General features: G+C 42.3%; 1 protein-coding gene across 1 annotated transcript in view; it reads left to right on the top strand.

The window, feature by feature from the left end:
* The first annotated feature begins 8,581 nt into the window (after nt 1–8,581).
* CSF1R (colony stimulating factor 1 receptor) overlaps nt 8,582–27,342 on the top strand; it is a 44,164-nt gene continuing 25,403 nt past the window's right edge. Inside the window, exons 1-5 of the mRNA XM_082211754.1 lie at nt 8,582–8,824; nt 21,554–21,805; nt 23,136–23,408; nt 24,201–24,334; nt 25,611–25,776. Of these exons, the coding sequence (XP_082067880.1) occupies nt 8,752–8,824; nt 21,554–21,805; nt 23,136–23,408; nt 24,201–24,334; nt 25,611–25,776 (898 nt within the window). The 5' untranslated portion in view covers nt 8,582–8,751. The remainder of the gene's footprint in view (nt 8,825–21,553; nt 21,806–23,135; nt 23,409–24,200; nt 24,335–25,610; nt 25,777–27,342) is intronic.

Genomic DNA, 27,342 nt, shown 5'->3' with positions numbered 1-27,342 from the left:
AATGAAAATGCATCACCTGCGAGAACATACAAGCCTTGCCCTAGCATAAATCAACACTGGAGGCTAGCCTGAAAATGTTTCTTCCATCCAACGTCTCTGAACTTTGAGAGCTCTTCTCCACTTCCATGGGGGAAACTAAATGCAAAATGTGTGTTCGTCATCAGGGATGATTATCCTATACATTCATTTGTATGCAGTCTCCCAGAGCATGTGAACAGCATACGGACTCTGCAAAATACGCATATGTATGCTATTTCCTATATGGAAATGCCACCTGTAAAGAGAATGTTTATGCTTAAATTGCCCTTAAGCTGCACATTCTTCTCCAGCTGAGGAAAAGTGAGAGGTGTGATACCAAGCTTATATTTTACATCAAAGGTTAAGGCTCATGGTGCTGCCCTGGGATGGTCAGGCAAGGTGAGGACCTTGCTAGGTCTGGATCCAGCCAGTCCTTGGATGAGAGACAGCGTGAGAATTCCATGTATCCCACTTTGAGTTCCATGAAGAAAGAAAATGGGTGGTGTTATAAATTGCATTAAATAAATAATCTCCCCACCTGTCCTGGGGAAAGGAGGGGCTGTTGCTTTTTGCATGTATTCGTTTAAATTCTACACAGTCAACTAACTGTGTGGCTCACCTAAAAATGCAACCCAGCCACAAGGCAATAACCAAAAGTAACCCAGAACCAGGAGATTGATCTTTATCAGGGGACACAAAGAGAAAGTGCTTTTTATGCATTGTACTGTATATGCATTATAACACTGTGACACCAGATGGCGCTGTGGAGTTCCGTTTTTGCCAACCCGATTCCTCATACAAAGTTTACATTGTGTTTAACTGAAATGCTTCTTCTAGATCCAGCCAAGGACAGCTGCAGAAAATATCGCTTGGTCTGCGGGCATCTCATGCCTGGTCTAAATCATTTTGTGTTGCCCAAGATCCCCCCCCCCATTTGCAAGACCATCTGTATGCCTATCCTGGTTGGAGCGCTCTCACATTTCCTGTGCCATGTTTCAGCTACTGCAGATTATCCAATGCAACAGCTGGTTCAGCATTTTGTCAAACACTTAAATTCCCTCTTCCTCTCTCTTGTATTACTAATTTAGTAAAACCATTCCCTCTTGTAAAACAGCTGTTTTAATGCATCTTCATGAATGTCTGCTAGCAACCTGGCTGCAGGTGACTAATGAGATGGTTTTCTGAAAAGAGGAGGTAAAATGAGCATCCTTGGCACATCCACTTAGCTGAAACTCTCAAAACCCATTGCCTTTAAAATCAATTTGATGCTGTGGCTACAGCATGCTGTGTTTTTGTCCTCCTTCCTGCTTGTGTCAGCTAGTAAACTGCATTAGCCAATAGAAGATTATTCATGTGCATGTGTAAAATGAGCCCACTTTAAAACCCTGAAATGTACCATAAAGGTGCAGCTTCAGTCCCAAAGCTAGAAGACATCCCAGTCAAAGCTTCCTGTGGCTGATTTCCCTGGATACAGATGAACTGCTACTAAGCTGAGGAGAACAGTTTGATGGCTTTTTCATTGGAGAAGGCATGATTCATAGGGGGAGGCTGAGATGTTGTCAAGACTGGCTGCTCTGTCCACTGACAGTCATTAATAGTTGAGTCAACAATGAAGGAAAAATAATCACCCTTACCCCGTCAAAAAATATTGCATATATACAAGGCCTTTTTATGTTAAGCCTTTGGGGAAAGAAAAGAACTCAACAAACTTCAGTGGCTGTGGGGAAAATCATAGACATCCATCAAATGTAAGCAGACATGAAGTTACCTGAGCATTAGGGATGTCCAAACAAAAATTACCTCAGAACCAGTCTCAGATTTATGCACAAGCTAAGTAAGCTACAGCTTAGGGGCTCCATTTACGAAGGGCCTCCAATTATTTTTACTAAATTTCTATGAGTTTGCTCTCAAAAATGTCACCAAACAGCTTTAAATTTATCTCCGCTTCCATTTAGTAAGTGCAAACTGCATGTGTGTGTAACTGCTCCTGTGTTGCTGAACATTAAAAGTCAAGCAAGAAATTGTAAGCTATTTTCCGTTAAAGATATTTCAAAGGCAAATAGGCCTACTGCAAGATATATATGTTTTTAATTGCAACCTTGCCTATATATGCAAATATAAAAGTTTATAATTTCTGCTGGAATAACACACACTTTCTGGTTCATGTTATGGGGCCTCTTATACCTGACACAGCTTGTCATAATTGGATCTTGATCAGAACCCACCTGGTTGGCTTGAATAATAAACCAGAACCTGCTTGGAGGCTGACATTGCAGGCAAGTTTTTTTCCTCAGCCCAAACAAGAAGCATCCCCTTCCGATGGAAGTGAGGGTCATTTTCAGTTGGCAGATTCCCCCCTGGAGCAAACTGTTCATATTAAACTGGAATTTGCACCTTGGATTACACCTACAGTGCCACAAACATTCACATCAGATTCAGACCTCATCCAAGGCTTTGACGGAGCCTTACTGGGTATGTTGGCATCTTTGTTCAATAATGTTATTCAATAATTTTCATTACTTTTGTTAAGGATTTCGATTTACCGGTACATCTTGTTGATCTTACCTTTGCTTTTCATACTCAGGACCTACAGACATCTTGGCTGGCCACTAGTCAGAAGAGGAGGCTAGAGTAGCTGAGTCTTTGGCCTCATCCAGCAGGATTCTTCTTATGTTCTGAACAGAGCTGTCAACTTTCCCCCTTTCTTGCGAGGAATCCTATTTGGAATAAGGGAATTTCCCTTTAAAAAGGGGGGGAATTGACAGCTATGGTTCTGAATGGAAGTTAGTTCTGAAATGTTACCATCACCTATTATGAGGTGCCTCTTCAGTTTCATCATTATAAATAATTATTTGGCTTGCAGTTACCTTTTGCTTCTATTTCCATGCAATTAAAAGCAAAGTTTTGAGTGGAATTCCTTCAGGTTACCTGGTACTCATCAGGCTCCCCATGGGAAAGATTTGTTTGCCCGACCTTAAAGCATATACAGTATTTAGTTTCAGAACACCATGAGTGCACCAGAATTCAAGTGCAGCAGATTCACTTAACCCCCAAGGCACACTCTTACATCATACCCTCCAATATCTCTCCAATGAAAATAGGGCCATCCCATTCCATAATGATAATTTTACTATTTATAGCCCACACATCTTACTGGGTTGACCCAGCCACTCTGGGGAGCTTGCAACATATATAAAAACATAATAAAACATTAAACATTAAAAAAAAACTTCCCTATACAGGATTGCCTTCAAATGGCTTGGGGGTCAGAGAACACCATACCCTCCAACATTTCTAATGAAAATAGGGACATGCTAAGGAAAAGGAGGACATTCCAGGATCAAATCAGAAACCAGGATGGCTTCTCTAAATCAGGGACATCCCTGGAAAATAGGGACACTTGGAGGGTCTGCTACATTGTCTCCCAAGACAGACAGATGAAAACAGTTAAATGTATGGTGGTTCTGTGACCACATTCTAAGTAATTATTTCCAGTTATTGAAGTGCTCGATGCTGACACAGTCCTCATAAACTAAATGTAACCCCAGACCCTTTAATGAAAGTAACATATGAACTGCTAATGCCAGTTTTAAGACCTAACAATTGTCTGGCATTCATCTGTGGATAGAAACGATTGACATACCACTGAGAGATAGTTTCCCCTCTGGGCAAGCAATTTAATATTTGTTCCTTCAAAGCGAGTCAGTTCCTTTTGAGTTGGCATTTGTTCCTGGAAAAATGGATAAATAAGGAAATAAACGTCTTAAAAAAAAAACAAACCCTTCCGTTAAAAATATGCGTTGGTCGAGATTTTTCAGCAGTGGAATTACCAGCCAGGATGGTATCCTTAACTCTATGCTCAAAGAATCTAGTAGTAAAACAAAGATTGTGTTACTGTTCTCACAAATCACTCCTTGTTTCCTGCAGTTCTGGTGCACAAATCATAGAGTTGGAAGGGACCCCCAGGGGTCATCTAGTCTGACCCCTTGCAATGCAGGAATCTCAGCTAAAGCATCCATGACAGATGGCCATCCAACCTCTGCTTAAAAACCACCAAGGAAGGAGAGTCCACCACCTCCCGAGGGAGTCTGTTCCACTGCTGAACAGCTCTTACTGTCAGAAAGTTTTTCCTGATGTTTAGTTGGAATCTCCTTTTTGGAACTTGAATCCATTGCCTTGAGTCCTGCCCTCCAGAGCTCCCTCCTCCGTGTGACAGCCCTTAAGATAGTTGAAGATGGCTATCATATCTCCTCTCAGTCTCCTCTTTTCCAGGCTAAACATACCCAGCTCCTTCAAGTGCTCCTCGTAAGGCTTAGTTTCTAGACCTTTGATCATCTTGGTTGCCCTCCTCTGCACACGTTCCAAATTGTCAACATCCTTCTTAAATTGTGGTGCCCGGAATTGGACACAGTGAGCAAATGGGTAAATGTGGACAGGCAGGGACGCGGACTTATAAAAAATATTGGGGGGGGCGGGGCGGGAAAGCTCATGAATAATAAATAAGCTCATGAATATGCAAATAAAGTGGCGCCGCCTCCTCGTGAGCGAATAGGGGAGAGCGTGCTGCGCCTATTAATCAGCTCCGAAGGAAATTGGGTGGAGTTTTTGCTCGGGAGGGAGGGCAGGAGGCATGCAGCCCGACCCTGTGCATTTTGGGCTGGGGGAGGGGTGGCGCTCTGCTGGAGGGGCGCCGGGGATTATTGGGGGGGCGGAGCCCCCCCCAAACGAATTTTTGCGGGGGCTCGGGCCCCCTCAAGCCCCATGGAGTCGGCGCCTATGTGGACAGGACTGCAACATAAATAGGACTGGCTGTAATTTTAAGGGGCTCTCGTACAAATATCCTCTGGTGGACTCTGATGAGAATACCGGACTGTGGTGGCAATGCTCACATACTGAACTGGGCAACTTTTTAATTTCTCACTATGCCCCACAGTGAGACTAGGTCAGAAGCATTTTGGGAAATTAAAAGGGCGGTGAGATCCAGCTGTGTGGTACTTCTTGCAAGACCCCATATTTTAAAGACCATCTGGGCTGTAAGTCCTGGAAGACCTGCTCTCTGCCTTACAGGCCTTTTCCCACCTGGCCTGGGAGGGAGGGGCCCTAATTGACTCCAGCTGCAAAAGCTGAGGCTGCTGAAGAAGCCAGAGGCCATCTTGGCTGTCTCTTAGTGCAGACCCAGGTCATGGAGCCCGAGCTTCCACAGCCACCGCCCACCATTGGCAGCAACAGCAGCAGATAGGTTCAATGCTGAAGTTAATATTTTATTCTCTTACTGATTATGCTGTTTTAAATGTGTATTTATATATGACTTCCTTTAGTGATGTTTTCTTCTGAAATGTTTAAGATAATTGCTTTTGTTAACTTTGCTGAATTCGATGTGCATTCAGTAGTTGAAATCTTTAAGATAATAGGAAACTAAAATATGTAGCTTTGAATGTATACTTTGCATTTGACTTTCTTCAGTAATGCTTTATTCTGGATTGTTTTATTTGATGTTTTGATATAGGTTGTAAACTGTTTTGAGTCCCCTCCCCCTAAAAAATATAAATCTGTATAGAAAGGAAATTAATAATAATAGTAGTAGTAGTAGTAGTAGTAGTAGTAGTAGAGTGTGGAGGTTAGGGCAGGTATCAGCAGTGCCCCCTGGCAGGGCATAGTGGCCCTAGCAGATGCTCAGTGATATGAGGTGGCTGACTCCAATGATGAACTGAAAGGAAAGGAGCCTTTCAGGTCGACAAATGCCCTTGCTGATCTCTGGAATAGTACACTAGTTGGTCAGATGCAGCTGACAATGGATTCCTCGTTGCTTGTTTTGGAATCGGGACAGAGTTGTGTGTCAAAAAGCCAGCCTGCTCTTGATTTTTCACAACACTGACAATTCCCTCATGGGTGACTCATTGGTTTCATCAACATCAGGCAGAAAAGCATGGATTTCTCCGGGCTAGCTTAGGGGTGATTGGGGCCATTGCATTTTGGTCCTAGCTATCATTCTGAAGTGTTCCTGCTGAAAATGAAAGGAGCGTTTCTGCAACTATTCAAAATTTGCCAGCATTTCAGATTTTGGCTTTCCAGTTTCCATCTGAAATGTCAATGTTGACTTTGAAATGCAAGTGCTTTATTCTGTATTTATTACATTTATGGCCTGCCCTTTCCCCAAGGAGCTCAGGGACTTCATGCCCTGTTTGCCTTACTCAGGAAGCATCTTACTGGCCACCTTATAATACCAGTCTGCTAGATGAAGATACTTTGGTCTGGTCTAGCAAGGCTCTTCTTACTGCCCTAAGTATCCAATTATATCCTTACAACAAGCCAATGAGGTGAGTTAGGCTGACAGGTGCAGTGATTGGCTCAATGGTCACCCAGTGAGCTTCAGGGCTGACTGGAGATTTAAATGCAGGTTTTCCCCCTTGCCCAAATCCATTACTCTAACTACTTCACAATACTGTAATCATTTAATGGGGTTTCAATGACTAAATTCCATCAACTGAAATACTGCTAAATGCAAATAAGCCACACCTGTCAAATATAGGGAGATAATAAATAACACTGTATCCCAAATGCCCTAAATTACAATTTTATGTCTATGAGTGCTTCTCTGGCTGAATGCAACAATGGGGTGTGGCACATCATTTGGGAGTCAGAAAAAAATCAAAACAATACCAAACAAAAGTACAACCAAGAGAGACTCAACCATGAGATACACTGATCCAGGCTTCCATACACATATTCCTAGCAGGAGGAGGGTACTTATGCACAAATTCAGTGACTCTTTCCAGTCCAGTGTTATTGAACCTGTCTGTAGTATGGGAGGGGGGGGGGAAGAAGGCTGGGTTTAGCCGTCGTCCCAAATCTCCTAATCAGCATAGTGGCACAATTACTGGATGTTTCGGGATGGTGGTGGGGCTCTCTATACGCAAAGTCGAAGCTTTTGTGCATATGCATAGACAGATCAGGTCCCATATCTATCGTTGTAAACAAAACCCTTAAGGTTACTGTAAAGGAAAGATGCTTCCTCTCACTTACTTCCCATTTTGCTAATGCTGATAAATCTGAAAATCCACCAAGGAAGGTAAAGGGGGTCCTTGACCTGTGCTTCCATCCCCATGTCAGCCTTTTCTTTAACCGCAAGCTGTGCAGAGCTCCACCTAACTAGTTCATTAGTGAACCCAGACCAAACAATATATAATAAGAACATAAGGCAACTCCTGCAGGATGGGACCCAAAGGCCTCTCCGACATACCGCACCTCCTGTTCCTTTAATGACCATCTGCCTTGCCATTCCTATAGCGTTTGTGTCAAGAAATAACTATGTCCTGGTGGTTCTCTCCATTTCACCAGATTTCCATTATGCCACTATTCCTATGTTCCCCTTTAACACCAAACACCCCAGCTCCCTCATCTCATATTGGAGGCTCCTATCATTACCATATAAAAGTGGTTACTTCTGCAGATGTTTGCAATGAGCATTTCCCTCTGCAGATCCTTGGCCGGCTATTAAGCCCTACTATGCACTCATTGGGACGCGGGTGGCACTGTGGGTTAAACCACAGAGCCTAGGACTTGCCAATCAGAAGGTCGGCGGTTTGAATCCCCTTGAAGGGGTGAGCTCCCGTTGCTCGGTCCCTGCTCCTGCCAACCTAGCAGTTCCAAAGCACATCAAAGTGTAAGTAGATAAATAGGTACTGCTCTGGCGGAAAGGTAAACGGCGTTTCTGACCCGGAAGCTGTCTGCGGACAAATGCCGGCTCCCTCGGCCTATAGAGTGAGATGAGCGCACAACCCCAGAGTTGGTCATGACTGGACATAATGGTCAGGGGTACCTTTACCTTTATGCACTCATTGCCTAGTTCTGCCCTGTTCCCCATCTGAATGTTCCCCATCACCTCCTGCTCACACCAACTTTTCCCCAGGGGTCGGTTTAAAAGCTCCCTCTGCAACATTTTTATATTTGTTCTGCGATGAGAGGTCAGAGAAGTTTACTAGTTTGCAAGCAGGAATGGGAGAGAACTTTGGTTCGGTTCACCTGATTTACACTTCCCTAAACAACATTCAAATGGAAACACAGCAATCCTTCAGATTTTGTGATGCAGTTCTCCAACTTAAAAAAAATGCATATTACAGGAAAGTGTGCATAAAAATGAATACATTGGTGTAAACAGCATACAGAAATGCATCATCTTAGGAGGAAATGTGTGCAATGTTTATTAGGAGTGAGGTGCACTAAAATGGATTTTTTTTAATTTCAAAAATTGTAAATTGATGTGGAAATTTGGTGAACTGAAGTTAATGCTAGAAATTGAGAAAGCAAGTGAAACCGAAAGTGATATATTCGTCCATCCCTATTCACAAGGGATCCTTTCTGACTGTTGTCTATATGACAACATAGGCAAAGCTCACCTATATGAAGGGTTAACCCTTTAAATGGGGCATCATAACGCAGCTGCACCTCCCCTCCCCTCCCCATCTACGACTGGTGAGTTTTCGTGACACACATGCCTTTGCTCATTTGCTTCTTTTTTTTTAGCTAAAAAAACTAGGAATTTCCTAACTTGTGGTCATTTCAGAAAAAGGAGAAGTTCCCACTCCAAAGAGAGAAACAGACACAGAGAACGCACAACTGAAAAAAGCTTCGCAGTATTTTCTACCTCATCTATCTCTCTTTCTCCCAAAGAAGATCCACTGGACCAAAGCCCTGGCACAATTCTAACACCACAGCACACCTGTCCTGTGCAGGATGGGCACGTTTATTCCAGTGCCAGTGGGCCCAGCCATCCTGATGCTCTTGGTAGCAGCTGATATCTGGCATGGTAGGTTTGTTTTTTGTCTATTGCATGGACACCAGGGTAGCTTTGGGCGGCTCACGAATGGTCTAGAAAACCAATCATGTCGCATAGTATAAGGGAGCTTCTTATATCAGTACGCCATAGAAACATCTCTGAATTATTGCAATAACAGTAATCTTATCTGTTGAAACTGCATGATTCTGTCAAAGTTCGTTCTTTTTCCACCGTTACTTGGGATTTGGTTGCCAGTTCATATTTGTGTCGTATTTCAGAAGTTGTTTTTAAGATTGGCTTCACTTTTCCATAGTTAGGTCCTATCAGCCTTTTGTCCACAAACTAAATACTCAGGTGTGAAGTTTATCCCCCCCCCACACACACCCTGTACGATAGTTCTAAAAAGTGGCTCTAGAATTTCTCAGTTTGAATGGTAGGCATACTGTGGAGATTACATAAATTGACTCGGTGTACGTTCTCGGAGAGGATGAAGTCCATCAATGTTGCATTATTTCTGATTTTATTTAATATATTCATGTACTGTTTACATAAGACAGTCTCTAAGCAGTTTAAGATGGTCTCTAAGATCAGAGACTAGGTTTACGCTCAAGAAAGAGAACTGAATTTGATACTTCCCATCTGCTAGTGACCAGAGGTTTTCTTTGTCAGACGTCTAATCATGTTTGTTCTTATTTGTTGTTTTTTTAAATAGCTAACCACTGGACTAGGGCCAGAGTCAATTCATTATATCTTCATATGTTTTTAAATTAATAAATTAGAGAGGATCTTGGAAGGTGCCCAGTGGTTAAGGCATGGGATGTCTACTCAGTCCCATGTTTTCCCAAACCCTACAATTCAAAGTGCTGCAGCTCTTTGCAGCTCAGGACCTCAGTACTTCAAGGACAGCCTCAGGGAGAGATTCAGGTAGGTAGTCGTGTTGGTCTGACGTAGTCGAAATAAATTTAAAAATTGTCCAGTAGCACCTTAGAGACCAACTAAGTTTGTTCTGGGTAGCTGAAGAAGTATGCATGCACAAGAAAGCCTATACCAAGAACAAACTTAGTTGGTCTCTAAGGTGCTACTGAACAATTTTTTAATTTATTTAGCGTCAGGGAGAGTGAACCAACCTGGACCCTGCATTCATCGTCTGAGGTCCTTCACCATGTGTCTTCTCTGAGGGAGGTGTATAGGGTGACAACATGAGAACAGGCCTTCTGGGATTCTCTCCCCAGGGAAGCATGTCTGGCACAATCATGGTCAGTTTTTAAGCATTTATCCAGTCCTGAGGTTCCTAAATTGGGGTGGGGGTGGAGGTAGCTAGTTGCTGTATGTCTGTGGCCTCCTTCTTGTGCTCATCCTTGTAAGAGGGGCGCTCTCGCTCTCTCTCTCTATATATATATGGATAAGCACCTGAAGTCCTGTGTTATTGCTGCTTTTATATTTGGCTTTAATTTTGTTTTGTTTCGTTGGTTTAATGTTTTTATCATGTAAGTCACTTGCAGACACTTCGTTGTAAAAAGCAACTAATACATTTAACAATAGTGAATAACCACAACAGATTTTTTTTTCTGCTTAACTGACTTATTTCCCTTCAACTTTCTATGAATATCACTCTTCCATCTTGTTCCTATTCCCATCCCTTCCACATGCACACTTAAAAAATAATAACAACCCCATAATTTCTCAATTTTTGCTTCCACCAAAGAAAGAAAGCTTCCGGCCACGGAATTCTGCATATTTATTGTTCGTGAATACATAGTGCACATCAATAATGCACACAATTGTAGATGTCCTCAGAAGGCAGGCGCAATCAAAGGTTTGCTGCAAAAGAGAGCAGCATTCATATGCCACCTTTAGGGTGCAACCATTCCAAGTTGGCTCCTAATACTGTAGCAGCAGCAACAAAAAAAGCTAAGAACAATGTGGGCAGCAATATAACCAAATCATTACTGTATGAGCTGGAAGACTTTTTGGTTAAGGTAGAAAATGCAACTGCAAACAGCAGGGTGCAAGAGTTATGTGCCTGGTTGAAATGGCTTCACTGGAAGAGTGGGGGTGGAAATGGGCCAGCAGGACAGTAACTGAAGGTCACTTGTGCAATGTGGTAATGTGGTAAGGTGATAGCCAGAAGTTACTGAAAGTATAAAGGAAGTAGGGGAGGAACAGGGTCAGTGACGTTTTCTGAAAGTTCATGAGAAAATTCATTCTCATCAGCTTAAGAAATGGCAGCAAATATATTTATCTGTATTTTGAATAAACTGCAGAAGCTGACTATACATTCTCATTGGTGTTCTTACTACTACTACTACTACTACTTATAATGATAACTCTAAATTCTTGATTGAATGACACCAGTATAGCTGAATATCACAAGTTGTGTGCATATACACTAATAGTTAATACAGTTGGTCTACAAAGTATACCTTAAGCTTGTAAGAAGAGTTGACTACATAAATACCCCAAAGTCAGCTTCTGCCCCCATCCCAATTCTGAGTAGGCAAGGGATGTAATATCCTCTGTATGCTTTTGATGTGTCCCGCTTTTAAGCAGGAGAGATCAGTGGGACTATGAAGACATTCACTTCCTCCCCAACCCAACCCTTTCTGCCCCTGCTGGCCAGTTTTGAGGTTAGCAAGGTGGCTCCCTTTCAGGACCCTTCACACCTGGTGTTTCCGAGCCCCGCTTTAATATCCTTTGGCATCAGAGACAGGAAAGGGTAGCAATAGATATCTGTGTGCTCTCCTTTTCTGAGGAAGCATGGGCGAAGATGTTTCCATCTTCTCTAATCCTGTCCCCTCCTTGGGAACATATGTGCACTCAGCCCAGGAAGACTGATGTGTGTAAACTCTCCCTGGCTCCTCCATGCCTCTGAATTCTGAGAGCCAGTGCTTTTTTTCAGGGAGTACTCAAGCATACACAGTATTGGCACCTTTTGTTGTTGTTAAAAAGTGTGGCACTTAGTGTAACATCTTCATGGTGAGTACCAGCACCCATTTTTCTAGGGAAAAAGCACTGCTGAGTCAACTTGTAGTCAACTTGTAGCTGGACCAAGGATGTTTTATTTCCATCTGGAACCAAAGGCCAATTCATATATAAACCATCCGACCGATGGAGGGATATCTGAAGAGTCTGGACCAGATGACAATAAATCATCGTGCTCCTCCACTTAACAATGACTGAGTCACCAGTATCTCACATAGTCACTCTCTATCCCATACCACCTACAGTCATAAATTTTAAAATTACGCTGTTTCTGGCTATGGCCATGAAAACAGATGTTCCACAGTTAAGGAGCAGAGGCAATTCCCAGTTAGGGAGGGGGAGAGACTGGCCACCTTCTACTCCTGCCCCCAGCAAAGCATTCACACATCCAGTAGGCAGTACCTGCAAAGCCGCCCAACATTTTGATGTTCTTGCAATCCCCCGGTGTAGCATCACTCCACAGTGGAAATGTAAAACTGGCAGGTGTGCTGGTGCCAGGTGTGCGAGAGCCTCCAACTCAATCCCCAATGCCGGTGGGTCACTTCCAGGGTGCTGAGCATTGGGCAGATGTCTGCACATGATGGCAGGCACTGCTACCATCCCTGGTTGAGGGCAAGGCACCAAGAATCCCTCTCTGTGCAGTCCTGATTTGCTGTGTAGATAGTAAGCTTAATGATTGCATTCTCAATCAGTCATCAAGGTTTTAATGTAACATGAAGTGGAGGACATTATTAGGATTTACTTCTGAATACATATGCTTAGGATTGTACCGTGCACACAAAATTGAGAGAAGTTTGGGGCATGGGAAGGAAGGGCAGGGAGAAGTGAGATAGCCTTGTCCTGGGAACATTCCTGCCATCACAGAGCCTTCAAAACCAGTACGGGTCTATGCACCTGATTTCTCAAGAGTCAACAGCTAGAAAGGTTTCGGTACTGTTCTTCTGCATGAGAAATGTGCGGTGCCTAGTAGATTTTGTTATTCATTAGGCTTTTGCCCCACCTTTCTGCCAACATTAACCTAAGACCAGTGCTTTCTTTCTGGGGAGACACAGGGATACACATACCCTAAACATTTTGTGAATCTTTGTACTTTTGTCCATTTACTGTATTTATTTTTCCTGATTTGAACTATAAAATGGTGATTTTCTTAAGTCGAAATGAGAGTACCCCTACCCTAAACATATTTTTTTTAGAAAAAAGCACTGCCTAAGGCAGTTGCACAAAAAATGAAAACAGGTGTGCGTGAGAAAGAGAGAAATACAAAAAAGAAATGCAGATAAAAGCACTATGAAATTCCCAGAGTAAACAGAGTTGCTGATTAGTAAAACAGAAGAATTAAAAAATCTCTTCCCCTAAACTCCTGGTGATTTTTTAAAATAAAAACACACATTTATTTAAAAGTTATAATACAGCTTTGTCTGCTGCCATAATACAGTGGTAGCTCGGGTTAGGTACTTAATTCATTCCGGAGGTCCGTTCTTAACCTGAAACTGTTCTTAACCTGAAGCACCACTTTAACTAATGGGGCCTCCTGCTGCCGCTGCGCCGCTGGAGCACGATTTCTTTTCTCATCCTGAAGCAAAGTTCTTAACCCAAGGTACTATTTCTGGGTTAGTGGAGTCTGTAACCTGAAGCGTATGTAACCTGAGGTACCACTGTATCACAGAATGATCACTCCAATCTTCAATCCCACATTACTTTCATGTTGGCTCGCCAAAAACCTTCCATAGAAACCCAGCTACCAATCTGGTTTACTAGACATTTTGACTTCTAAAAAGACTTTGTTTCTTAAAACTATACACTCTGGGGGCTGAGCATATTTCCCTGGGGAAGGAGTTCCAGAGTCTTTTTGGTGGGAGGCATTAAGGAATCTGCCCCATCCCTGGTCACTCTAATTGGGGTGACATTTTGTCAAGTGCTTCCATTTCAGAGGAACGTTTGTTTTCTGGCAGTCCTGGCACTAAATCAAGTCGCTGGAAAAAGACTGTCCTTCACACACATGTTGCATGCACAAGCGCTGTATGAAATCTGGTTGCAAAAGTGTCACAGCTGGTGCTCGTGAACAGCAGCACAAGTCTTCCCCACCAATGCCTCTGCAATTTTATGCACTTTTTCAAAGTCCTGTTTTGTTTTTATTATTTTTTATCTTGCTCTCAAGGCTTAGGCTCGCTGTGCCACCGCTGTGGAAAAGCACTAATCGAGCCCTTAAGATAACCCTTTCCCAAACGTAGCAACCAATCGCTAGCAACTCTCTCTGTATAGAACTATTCCACTGCTTCATAAAAGTTCACCTCCTATCAAAAAGATGGATTCTGAAGTGAATTTTGATCAGGAAAGTGGTGCAGTTAGATTCTGGACTTGTAGTCTTGCCTGTTAGATGGTGATTGCGTATTACTTCATTTACTTCAGAATTAGATAAGCCAGCCATGTTTTCATTCTCCTTTTTTTGCGCCAAAGTCCTGACTTGATAATACCAACAGACCAGAATTTCTGGCTCTTTATCCAGAATTTGTAAGTTCTTTACTTAAGCTGCACACACACCAGACATTTACAGCACACCGCCACCCAAAGAATGATGGGAGCTGTAGTTTACCCCTCACAAAGCTACAATTCCCAGCAGCCCTAGCAAGTTACCGTTCCTAGGATTCTTAGGAGGGAGGATGTGCTTTAATTGTGGCTGACATGTATGGTGTGCAAGCAGCCTTAGTCCAAGTTTAATTTGCACAATTTAAGCAGTTTTAAAACTTTGTTCTGGAGAACTCTGGGCTTCCTTAGAACTGTATCAGGGTTTCAATGGCAGCAAACTTCCTGAAAAGAAATGTTACATATTTTCCTCTGAAATGCGCAACCATTGGGACAGTTTTTACAACAAAAAGTGGTTATTTTTTACTTGCTTAAGGTCCAGGACAAAGTGCCGCCTTTCGGAAATTCCCCCTGGACGTCAATTCCGCCACTGAAACCCTGGTAATGTCTGGAAAAATCTGGACATGTAGCAGTCCTAGAAAGTTGGGGTGTTATTTTTAGGGCACGTTCTCAGCTCAGACAAGCCTGCGAAGAAGCTACAGACAAGGCTTTTAAGGAAAATTGATGTGGAAGGAGTATAACAACAACAACAATGATAATGAGACATAGAATGATTGAAAAGCCCTGTTCTAGACTTGTGTGCCAAGTTGTACAATTAAAACATTACATACTTAGAATAACTGGAAGAGAAAGATGCTGTTAAGATACGGAATTATTTTTTATTTGACAAATTGTGGTGGTGGTTTCAACTTGTTCATTGTGATATTCACACAAGAATGCAACTGAGTCAAAATTGACTCATGTAATTAGTTGTGTGCTTTGAGCTTCTTCTTCATCATCATCACCATTAAGCATAGATCTATGCTGGGACTTCTCGGTTAGCGCCTCCGGCAATGGTGGATTTCCTCTGATCGGGAGGAATCCGCTCCGTGGAAATTAGGGTCTGGACCGCCACGGCGAGGCGGAGACCCACTAAAAACCACAGGCGGGAGAAGCCTGTGGACGTGGGATTCGGCTGACACCTTTTGCGCCTCCCCTACTCGCAGGGAAACCCGGTTTCGGGGTTCCAGAGCGACGTGGGGTGAGTGGCGTGGTACTTCAAATCAACTGCTGCTTTCACGGAGTGAAGCTGCATTGCTGTTGCCGGAGAGCGCTGACTTTTTCCTGTGGACAATTGGACTTTAAACAACTACCAGATCTTTAAACACCTTAATTTGGCATCGAAATGGGAAGGTTTCAAACAGGAAGTCCGCCTTCCTCTTTTGTAAATAGATTGAAGCAAAGACGTTGCAAACCAAAGTCTGGAAAGCCTTTTGTAAAGGATTAAATCTCCATCGGTTAAAACTACTAAACCCCCCTTGGAAGCAGGAGAAGAGGGGGAAAATTTCAGATCACCTAAGTCTGCAGGAGAGACAGCGAAGGAAGATAAATTACCACCGTTTTGAACCTGGGAACGGGCTGCCAGTAAGATCGACGTTTTGGGAAAGTTCATTGACTGTGAATAGAACACATGTTGACAGATGGTTAAATAAGAGAAATATATTGTTTCCATTGTTTCCTTTTGCACTTGAAAAGGAGCAAATGTAACTGAAAATCGAACTAACTTTGTTGCTGGATCTGTGTTTAAAAGGACGGATACAAATAGAAATTGTTTCCCCTAGAGGGAGTTTTTGAAACTGTTGCAGGAGTGGAGCTGGGGAATTTTCCAGCTGTAGAGATTAAAGAAACAGAGATTGACCTTGGACAAGAATGTTGACAGAAGAAGCCTTAGTGATTGCATTTTGCAAGACAAGTGCTTTATTGGAACAGCTTCATAAGAAGACGGATGTGATGATTATTAAAATTGACAATATGGGACAAAAAATGACTGATTTGGGACAAAAAGTGAATACCTTTACAGAAACAACTCAGGATTTGATTCAGGAATCTGTTTTGACATGGCAAGCTGTGGAAAAGATGAAGGAGAAAGTTGTTGTTGAACCTCAAGTAATTCAAGTGGCCTTACAGAGGCAATTTGATGAACATAAGCTGTTGCCCTTTACGATTGAATCCAGAGAAAGCCAGATTTGGAGGGATGGAGTCTTGCTTGGATTGGAGAAGGAAAGTTGGATAGATCCCCTTATGCAGGTTTGGGATCTGGATTTGGGTCAGGGGGTGATTGGAGTTGTGGGGGCCTTCAGCTTTGGAGGGATTTTGAAACACGCTCTGAAATGTCTTTTGGACTTTAGTTCTGACTATGGAGAATGGGCTGACCTGTCGAGAAGGAATAAAGACATTGTTAGGTTGGAGTTTCCCTGAGATCTACTCCTCAGTGCCAAAGGAAGGAAAGTAAGAGCAAGATCAGCAAAAGACAAAGACCTGCAGAAGGGACAAGGAAAAGAGTTAAGAGCCTTGGATAGAAGATCACCAGGTTGATGGACCATATGGAATTGATAGAAAGGACTGACAGAATCCGAGACCAGGGAGAAGAGACAGTGGAAGAAGATTGGAAAAAAGTTATTTTTTTAAATTATTTAGAGAAATATTGTAAAAAATTATTTAGAGAAATATTGTAAAATTAATGAGTGTTAGAAAAATGTTGGAATGAAATTATATGGCTTTAGTAGAAATGTTATAAGGAGTTAAGTATAAATAAGTTTTAGGGTTTTAATGGTAAGATAAGGTTAAAATAAATTAAGATAATTAAATGACAGAAAACAGTGAAAAATGGAAAGGATTTGCTGAAATAATAACTAGAACACAAAAAAGGGAGGTGTGAGGAGGTCGATGAAACAAGTTAATGAAAGATAAAGATATGGAAATATTGGATGTGCTTTTAATTGTTTTTGCTTTTGTTTTTGTTCTGATGTATTGTGTCTTTTGTTTGTTTGTTTGTTTGTTTGTTTTTATACGTACTGTAGTGTATTGATTTGTTTTGTTTACTTTTTTCCCTTTTCTACTTCGTTCTGTAATTCTTAAACTTTTAATAAATATTATTTTCAAAAAAAAAGAGTAGATCTATGCTATTATACTTCAATTTCTATTTCTATTCAATTATTCTTTCTTTGCTACTTCTAACAGTCATAAAATAGGATGGTGATTTCACATCTGTTATACTATTACATTGAGCTTTGTGAAAGGTATCAGGTTTAAGATCTCCTGTTGTCCCATTAAGGACATCCTTTAAAAAAATATATCTTGAAATTACTTTAACCTTTTTAGTTATTCATTCATTTAGTAAATTGAATAAAAAACCCACTTTTTAGGAGAAGATTCCTCACAATGTAGAAAATACAAGATTGAAGCTGCAGTCCCAACCCCCTCCACATAGGGCTAGGTGTGTGTGTTCAATCGGACAAAGGTGCCCTAGCCTCTGCCAACCACTGCCCACATATTGATGGCAGTGCCACTCCACCGGAACAGAGCTCCTTGCTTCACCCATCCAACAAGCAGGTGGAAGTACTATTGGTGGGATCCCCCCCTCCCCCACACACCAGCAGAAGCTCATAGATACCCGCCAAATGGGGGCATCAGGCCCAATTTGGGCTCAATCACTGCACCAGCTCCAGCTGGGGCTTGAACAACTGAAACAATGCAAAAATACAACAAAAGAATTTTAAAAGATTCTAAAATATATTTTAAAATCTTTAAAATAGTCCATGCAAGACAACAAATATTGCAGCATAAAGCTGAACACGCTACAAACAGATCAAAAAGAAACACCCCTTTTGCATCCCTAGGGATTATAGTGATTAGGGTATGATCTGGATTTTAATTTATACATTAATATATTATGTATGGTTTTATTAGGAATCCACCAAATGTTTTCCCATTTTAATTTGAGAGCAAAAATATATCTACCCCTCACTAAATCTGCTTACTGTTCTTTATTTCCCTTTTGTCATATTGCCATTTTGTTCAGAGCTTCTTTCTCCTCCTGAGAGTGATCTCAACAAACCAGAGATCCCACTGTGAACACAATGACCATAGAACCTTAGAATCATAGAGTTGGAAGGGACCCCTAAGGGTCATCTAGTCCAACTCCCTGCAATGGAGGAATCTCAGCTAAAGCATCTATGGCACATGGCCACCCAACATCTGTTTACAAACCTCCATGGAAGAAGAGTTCCCAACTTCATGAGGGTGTCACAGAGCTGCATAGCCAGTCAAATTTTGCTATGTGGTGGCATTTCTTGAGGCTTAACACATTTCAAGTAAAGAAACTCTTCTTTTAGCGACTAAACTAGTTTCCCCTAGAGCAGGGATGGGGAACTGGTGGCCCTCTGGATTGGTCCCAGCCAGCATGACCAATGATCAGAGATGATGGGAGATGTAGTCCAGGAACATCTAAAGGAATAAACTATTATAAACAAATTGGAAAGGAAAGGTAATAACAACATACTTTAATGGTAGCACTGTAATGTTTAATCAATTAATTAAACAGATTTATTTTAAAATCTTTTTATAAACCAAAAATGTGTCCCAATTACTGTAACTGAGCAGCAGCTTTTCTGAAAACTTTTTTATTTTGGAATTTTTCATTTTATATAGCAAGTAAGAAAAAGTATAATTAACAGGACCTAAGTATTATTGAGCAGTCACTGCCTCATTATTAATTAAGCTTTCACTTTAGTTTTTTGTTAAGCTTTATAATTACTAAATTTATTTAATCATTTGACAATGATTAACATTAATCAACATAACTGCTCCAGAAAAAATACTTCAGATCATAATATTCTGCAAGAATATAAGACTTGTCATAAAGTTGCAGTGTTTCTTCTAAAAAAAAATTAAAACCTATTTGAATTTGCTTTTGCGAAAGGTCATTATTTTCATGACAGCATTGTAAAATAGGGCAACCAGTTTTCTCATAATTTATTTCAATATTCACTTGCAGTTCTCACTCTTAGAAGTTATTTTTGCTATTATAGCCAAATCCCAAACTGTATTAAGCCATTATTTAAATAAGGGAGTAATGTAACTTTCCAATTTTGAGCCATTAACATTATTGCAGCTGTTAAGAGCTGTTAAGGTCTTTCTTTATGATAGGTGGCATATTGTTCAGGAATAGCAATAATGGCTCTAAGGGAACTTCATGTCTCAGTATATTTGTTATTATTCTAATAACCATCTTATAGTCTTTTTGTGCATAATCACATGTCCACCAAATAAAGTAATACGTTCCATTCTGCTTATTGCACTTCCCACATATTTTTGAATAAGATTTATTGCTCTAATAGAGTTTCGATTTGATATCCCGCTTTATCACTACCCAAAGGAGTCTCAAAGCGGCTATCATTCTCCTTTCCCTTCCTCCCCCACAACAAACACTTTGTGAGGTGAGTGGGGCTGAGAGACTTCAGAGAAGTGTGACTAGTCCAAGGTCACCCAGCAGCTGCATGATTACAAGTCCACTGCTCTTAACCACTACACCACACATAATTACAGTTATGTTGGTTTATCTATATGAGAGTGTATGCAATTTTAACCAAGAGTCTAATCAATTACTTGACTAACAGCACAACCCTATACTGTACATGCCGAATCAGAAGCAAGCCCCATTTAGATCCGTGGGACTTACTGCGATTCAGCTGCAACTTAAAGCTCCTAGGACTGTGCCCTGCAACCCTGGCACTAATGACAAAACTTTATTTGGCAGAAGCTAAACGCAGAACCATGTTGAGATCGTTTGAATCAGAGCTAGCACACTTCCATGACCCAAGTGTTTTCTTATTTTACTTTTTAAACCTAACATGGAAAGAAAGCCAGAATTCATTTTCAGTGGATTGCCACGAATGTGACAAGAACATTTGACATAGTAATCTTGGGCTTGTTTTCAATCTGGAGTAAAATGCAAAAAGCAGAAGTGGAAGAACAAGAATACCAAGGGGTTAAACGGCAGCGATGAGGAGTGGGAAGAAGAGAGAGGAGCCACAGAGCCCAGAGCAGAGAAAACCATCTTCAATGTGTTTCCTCTGTTATTGAAGGGCACTTCAGGGTCTGTCTCTCCGCAACTATTATTCACAATGCCTTCCTCAGCACATTTGAGGTGCTGATTCACTTCTCACTTCCTCATCCTTGTATTATAAATATGAACAGCGGTCAAAAGAACTTGCTGACGCTGCAAAAAAGGCAATTGGCTTCAGCTACGGTAAAAGCCTGAAGATGCTCCTTTCTTTCTTTCACCTCCCATTTCATTCAGCCTGAGGAAGAAGCCAATTTGGATCCTTAATAAGAAAGCTGGCATCTGGGGCTCGGATGGCCAGGTGGAAAAGAAGACAGGCCTCCTGCACCTTTCACTCTCCCTTCGGCACAACTATTGAGCTCTGCCCACCCCAATGTACAGTGGAAACTTGAGTTGCGGACGTAATCCATCCAAGAGGCACGTCTGCAACTCGAAGCGTTTGCATCCAGAAGCGCTGAGGCTGTGCGTGTGTGCGGCGCGATTTAGCGCTTCTGCGGAAGCGGCGAAACCTGGAAGTAACCATTCCGGTACTTCCAGGTTGCCGTGGGACGCAACTTGAAAAGACATAACCTGAAGTGGAAGCAGCATGAGGTATGACTAGATCCAAATGTCAGATCTATTGTAAAAAAAAAATTCAGCACACAGAAGCCCCTGTAGACAAAACCCCTGCCTTTCAGTCATTTGGAATTAAAACCTGTGAATCACAAGGCAACTGCGGCAACACAATAAATCGACACCGTTGATTAATCTATAATAAATAAATAATACATTTTTATTTATACCTCGCCCTTCCTGGTTCAGAAAACCAGGCTCAGGGTGGCTAACAACAAATTTAAAACAATTGATGCAACAAAAAAACAGCATAAAATACAGTATAAAACGTAAATAACAATAAATTCAAACTCTAGGAGTGCTTAATATCTTTGTTTCCATCTTGCCACAGTCCATGCAATGAAACTTCTGACTACACAGCCCATGCCAGATGATGAGTGCATACGCCCGGCCCATTCAGGAAGAGCTGCTAGGAGAATACAGAGGATTGTGTTTGCATACCATATGGCTGTTTTTCAGAGTACCAGAGCCTTATCTGGGCTGCAGTCTGGCAAGGCAAAGAAGTCACAGGGCTCACTGTCGGCTTCATTTATTTTACTCATTTCAGAACTAATCGGTGCAAGTTGTTTGGTTGTAAGTCGCTTAGAGTTGCCTTGGGCAAGATAAAGCGACTAACAAATTTAATAAATAAATAATAAAAAGATATGCCAATGGTACCTGAAGATACACAGGCTGCTCACTCTCTTTCTTCTTTCTAGGTTCAGCCTCTCCTACCATCAGCCCTAATCTCCCCACTGTGATTGTGAACAAGGGAGACCCGGTAAGCTTGCATTGCTCCGGGAATTCTAGTGTGGAGTGGGTCGGCATAAGGAATGAGTCTAACATCGTGGTGTACACCAATGGCACCCTCTATATACCCAAGGCCAGTTACAAGGAAAAGAAAAGCTACCAGTGTGCTTATGTTAACCATACCAGTGAGGAAACAGCATCTGTATCTCTCTGTGTGAAAGGTAACCAGACTTTTCTTTTCTACTTCATTCAGTTTCAATCTCTGTTCCCACTCTATGCTTCCAAAATATCAAACAAGGGCTATGCACTTAGGGAAACACTTTGGGGGCACTGACTCCATGCAGCTAACAATGGTTTGAAAAGGAAGAGTGGGGCAGTTTCTCCCAGAAACCTCCCTCTGTCCCCAACCCTCTGCAGCCAGCTTGCTGTACAGGCATAGTCTCTCCTCATGATTTGAAACTGTATCTATACAGCAGGCTCCCCTCTATAGATGTTTCCCTCAATGCATGGATGTCTGCTGGTCACCATAACGAATGGATGGTAGAGGAGCATAGTAAGTGGGAGCCAACTCTCTCCATCTGTATATTTGTTAATATTGTGGATTGACTGCATGTGTTGGGGAGGGGCAGTATGTCTGGTGGGGGACACGACGTGCTCCTTCTGGGTAGTTGATCCATCTTTGGCCCCACCTGCTCTCACCTGTGGCTCCTAGAAGCTGTCTGCATGTGACAGGGGCCACACCTCAGGAATGGCTTCATCTGGCTGGCTAAACCAGGTGAGGGTAGCTAATGGGTCTCGGTGAGTTAGGGATTTCCCCTGCACATGACGACAGACCGATAAGTGAGTCCAACGGTCAAGAAGGCAGTTTCTGCATATGCTGTAGAGGGAAGTGAGGGCCAGATGGGGCTCGTCAACCTGGAAAGAATGAAAACTCTGATCCTAAACCTCCCCTACCTTGCGACTACACTCGCTTTGGAGTGAGAAAGGCTTTGGGAGCAAACCCACAAGGAAAAATCTGTACCTGTTGCTTTGTGGGACATCATCAGGAGAAGAAAAGGAGTAAACCCTACACAAATCCAGAGTGGAGTCCTTAAGGTGGTTGGACGGCATTTTGTATGCCTCCTTCTGGCAGCTCCTGTTGCCAAGGTGGTGCCAAATGTATTGCTCTCTTTCCTTTGGACCACATTCATAAGGCCCAGAGGAAGGATCTTATCGTCCGGGCAGCCCAGGACCTCCAGACACACTGCCCAGGCGTGCGCCCCAGAGAGAGAGGTTGTTCAATGAATGTGTGTGAAATGGTGCCATTCTTACTTCAAATTTTCAACCCATTGGCTCAGCTATACATGAACATTTTTATGTGGGTATATAGCAGAGGATACCTAAACTCAGTTAGGATCATTTCCCCAAATAATTTGGCGTGAGGGAGTCTAGGTAGTTGCCATTGCTTCCAGTTGCTTCTAATGTATTCCAAGTTGCCACACGCACATCTGCTAAATGCTGGCCTCAGCTTCACAATTGATTTCTGACCCTTCTCTCCACCCCCCTCCACAGATCACAGCACAGCCTGGTGTGTCCTTAAATACTTCATTAGGGTGACAGAAGGTGAGGATGTGGTGCTGCCATGCTTGATCGCTAACCCAGAATTGGCAAGCAATGTTACCCTGTGGACGGACTCGCGCAACATCTCCTCTGGGTTCTCTTTCAACGCTCAAGAGGGAATACGTATGCACAGTGTAAACATGAGTGATAAAAACTTCTATAAGTGTCGTGCCCTGGTGCAAGGACAGTGGATGGATTCAGCAAAAATAGGCCTTATTGTTGAAGGTAGGTTTGCAGTTGCTCTTTCTACAGTGGCGCCACAACAGCAGCGGTGGTGGGGACCAGGGTGGGGTGAGGTATTTCTAAGTTGCTGGTGTAGTTATTCTGATAGCACAGTGCTGGAAGAGTGCTAAAGGCCACCTCTTGTTCCCTCTCACGACAGCTTTGTGCATTGGGGGAGGCTAAACTATGGAGACTTCAAGGGCACGGTGCAACTTTCATGTCTGAGCAAGGATTTTAACGTCAATCCCTTCTTGCATCCGGACTCCACATCCTTTTCTTGCTGCATTGCACTGGACCCGTGCTAAAGATGGGAGAAAAAATTGGCTCAGCTCACATTTTAATACGAAATTAGCTAATTTGCATTGTCTGGAACAATGTATGAACCAAAACTTAGCTATCCATCAAAATTGGCACTTTTCCAAACACTGACTAGTGTGTCTGAGCATGCAGCTTTGTGCAACACACAATAAATGCAACAAATTATAAATAGCAATGGTGGCAAACCAACTCCTAGCCAGCAGTGGCAGAACTTCATAGAACAGCACAGCTGCTGCCACATCTGCACCCATTCTGCTTATGCCAGCTGAAGTCGAAGGGCACTGCATTTTTGCTTTGCCAGCTCTTAGGCAACAGGGCTGACTTTGAATTCATGGTTTAAAAAAGGTGGGCCACACATTCAAAAAATGATGGCACAAGCTGAAGAAATCTTGACAGACCTGAAAATGCTGCTTGTTACTTCACTTAGTCTGTAGCTAATCGGCATACTTCTTTTCTTTTCTTTTTTGCTTGATTTAGCAAGCACCTTATCTGTCACAATTGAAATGAAAGATCATGTGAGACTACGAGGAGAACCTTTCAATATCACCTGCAGAATAAGTTCCCGCTCCTATTCCTATGAGGCAAAGTGGACCTATCCTTCCACTGCAAATGTAAGTCATTTTTAAAAGGTATTTAGTCAGAACTGTCTGATATGGCTGAAACAGCAAAGACCTGGGATAACAGAGATTTGGTGGCACGGGCTAATTGATGCATGACTTTAAACTGGATGTCATATGTAGCCCTGCTGATCTGGTCTTTGCTGAGCATGAACCTTAGAGTTTTATGGAACTGAACTCACAGTTGAGTCTGTGGAGTGGTGAAGGCTTTCTTGAAGGATGGAGTACGGTCAGCCATGCTAAATGAGGTGGTGGTACACCTTCTACTCCAAAAGCTCTCCCTAGACACAAAAGTGTATGGTCATTATTGCCTAGTTATGAATATTCCCTTTCATGGCGATTAGGTTCAGGTATACTTGGAAGTAGCTAGTTATCTAGACCAGAGCTTTCCAAGCTGTGTGTCCTGACACATTAGTGTGTCGGCTGCAGTGTGTTGCACGAATGCTCCCCACACTCCTCCCAGGGCTGGAAAGGGAGCGGGCAGCCCGCCGGTTTGCTAGTAAGACTGACTTACTGTGTCACAAAATGATGCATGTCTATAAAGTGTGTCACCAACATGAAAAGTTTGGCAAGCTCTGATCTAGATCATTTTCAGGTTGGATTCAGACTTAGTCTTTGCACCAAAGTCGCTTTGGCTGCTCTGATTGATCAAGTGCATTGGGAGAAGGGTGTGTGTGTGTGTGTATATATGTGTGTGTGTGTGTACACGTGTACGTGCGCGCATGTGTGCAATCCTGCTCCACCTCCTTGCTTTCTCAGTAGATGTTGATACCATCAAAACATGCTATCCTCTTGCTAGACCAGATCTTGGGGTTGGAAGTTGGGGCACAGTATTGCTGTGGTTGTGTTCCTACCTACAAGGCCGAGACAGTAGACATGGGGAAATTCTGCTCAGCCCCTTGGCAGTTGTGCTGTGCAGTCCTGCAGGGATCCATTCCCCCCACCCCCCATAATATTTAACAACTGTATGAAACTTTTGGTGTCAGCCATTTGGGGAAGTTGAATTTGCTTGTGCACTTATTTAGGTGAATACTGCCCATAGTTTCATATGCCATTGCCATTCTCTAGGAGCAGGCATAAGCACAAATAAATACCCTACTGTGTATATTTACTTTATGATTTAGGTCTAATCCTTTGGGTGATGATGGAGCAACACTGGGTCTAGGATGGGCACTAATGAAATGAGATGAATTAAAGTGAGGATGGTGACAACTAAAACAACGACTTGTCTACAAAATGTGCCATCATTTCTAACTTTCCTGGCTTACAGGTCAACTTGTTTCCAATGGAAGCTTATGATGTGACATCTAGAAAATACTTCACAGACCATACCCTGTCCATTCCAGCAGTACGGTTAGAAGACACTGGGGAATATACTTGCTTGGGAACCAATTCCGCAGGAACTACTAATTCTTCAGCCACCCTCCAGGTGATAGGTGAGCAAGTCTTTGAATGTACACAGCCTGGGAAAACGAGCCTTGGGGTTCTGCTTTTCCCCACTGAGGTTTCACTGGGAATCAAATTGGGATCCCAATTTAGTAATGGAGCTATCATCCTTCACTTAACACAATGAAAGCAGTAATGCATTAAAATAATTTCATAGGATGTTTCTCAGGGCCTTGAGAAAGTCTTACATCTATTTGATGTCCTAGTCTCTTGATGAAGGAGATGAAGTACAAGGGCAGAAATTATTACGTTTTTCAGGATGTGCAATGTTATAAGGAGAAGAAAGAAGTTTGTTAATGAATTTAGAGAGACACACAGTGGTAGAATCACAACCTCCCCTACCCCTTTTATTTACAATTTCTATTTTCCTTTTAAAATCCTGGTTAATTAATCAATATAACTACTTGTAGCATTTTTCCAGACTAAATGTAGCATATTCTCCATACCCCCTAAAAACTCATTCTGATCATTCTAAGTTACCCAAGTTTTCGTAAGCAGATTTTTAAAAATTAGACTGCAAAACAGCTGGTTTTTCCAAGTCTCATATTTCCATTCATTGTTAATCACATCTTCCCCTTCAGCTGCAACCTAATTCTCTGTATTTTTACTCCATGGATTCTATATTTTCTGCTCCTACCAATTTGTTCCCAGCAGCATTCAAGACATCCGTGATGGATCATACTTATTCACTCATTTGCCACCAACTTTTAAAGTTACTGATATGCCCCACAATAAATCAAATGCTGCAAAGCTTGTTCATATCTAATGGGCCCAGTTCTCAACATCATTCACAAGCCAGCAGCCCAACAATACAGCTCACCCAGTTTTAATATGAAAACAAACCTCAGTCAAAGGAGGTGTGTGTTGACCCTTCCTACAGGTTTTATCTGGGCAAAGGTTTCCGATTCCTCCATTGCAGGTGGTTGGACTAGATGACCCTCTGTTTCCCTTCCAACTCTACAATTCTATGGCTTTATGATCATTGCACACTTAGTCTGGTGATAATGCACACATTTAAATGAGTGCCTAAGCTGGGCTCTTTGTTTCAGGAATAATAATAATAATAATAATAATTTATTTGTACCCCGCCCATCTGGCTGGGCTTCCCCAGCCACTCTGGACGGCTTCCAAAAAATATATTAAAATACTCTAATACATCAAACATTAAAAGCTTCCCTGAACAGGGCTGCCTGTCTTCTAAAAGTCTGGTAGTTGTTGTTCTCTTTGACATCTGGTGGGAGGGTGTTCCACAGGCAAGGCGCCACTACCGAGAAGGCCCTCTGCCTGGTTCCCTGTAACTTGGCTTCTCGCAGTGAGGGAACCGCCAGAAGGCCCTCGGTGCTGGACCTCAGTGTCCGGGTAGAACGATGGGGGTGGAGACGCTCCTTCAGGTATACAGGAAGCATTTAAAAAAGGAGCATTTGGGTTAACATGAGAACAATGGATTCAATACAATGGAGTCAATACATAACCCAACATATGTCCCCAAGTTCACTGCTCCCCATCAGATTTCTAGGTGAAACACCACCACAATTTCCTACAGAGAATAACTCTGT

Source organism: Podarcis vaucheri, assembly GCF_965113315.1.
Source record: "Podarcis vaucheri genome assembly, chromosome: 2".
NCBI lineage: Eukaryota > Metazoa > Chordata > Lepidosauria > Squamata > Lacertidae > Podarcis > Podarcis vaucheri.
Note: the sequence above shows the minus strand (reverse complement) of the source record. Positions and strands in the feature narration are given on the sequence as shown.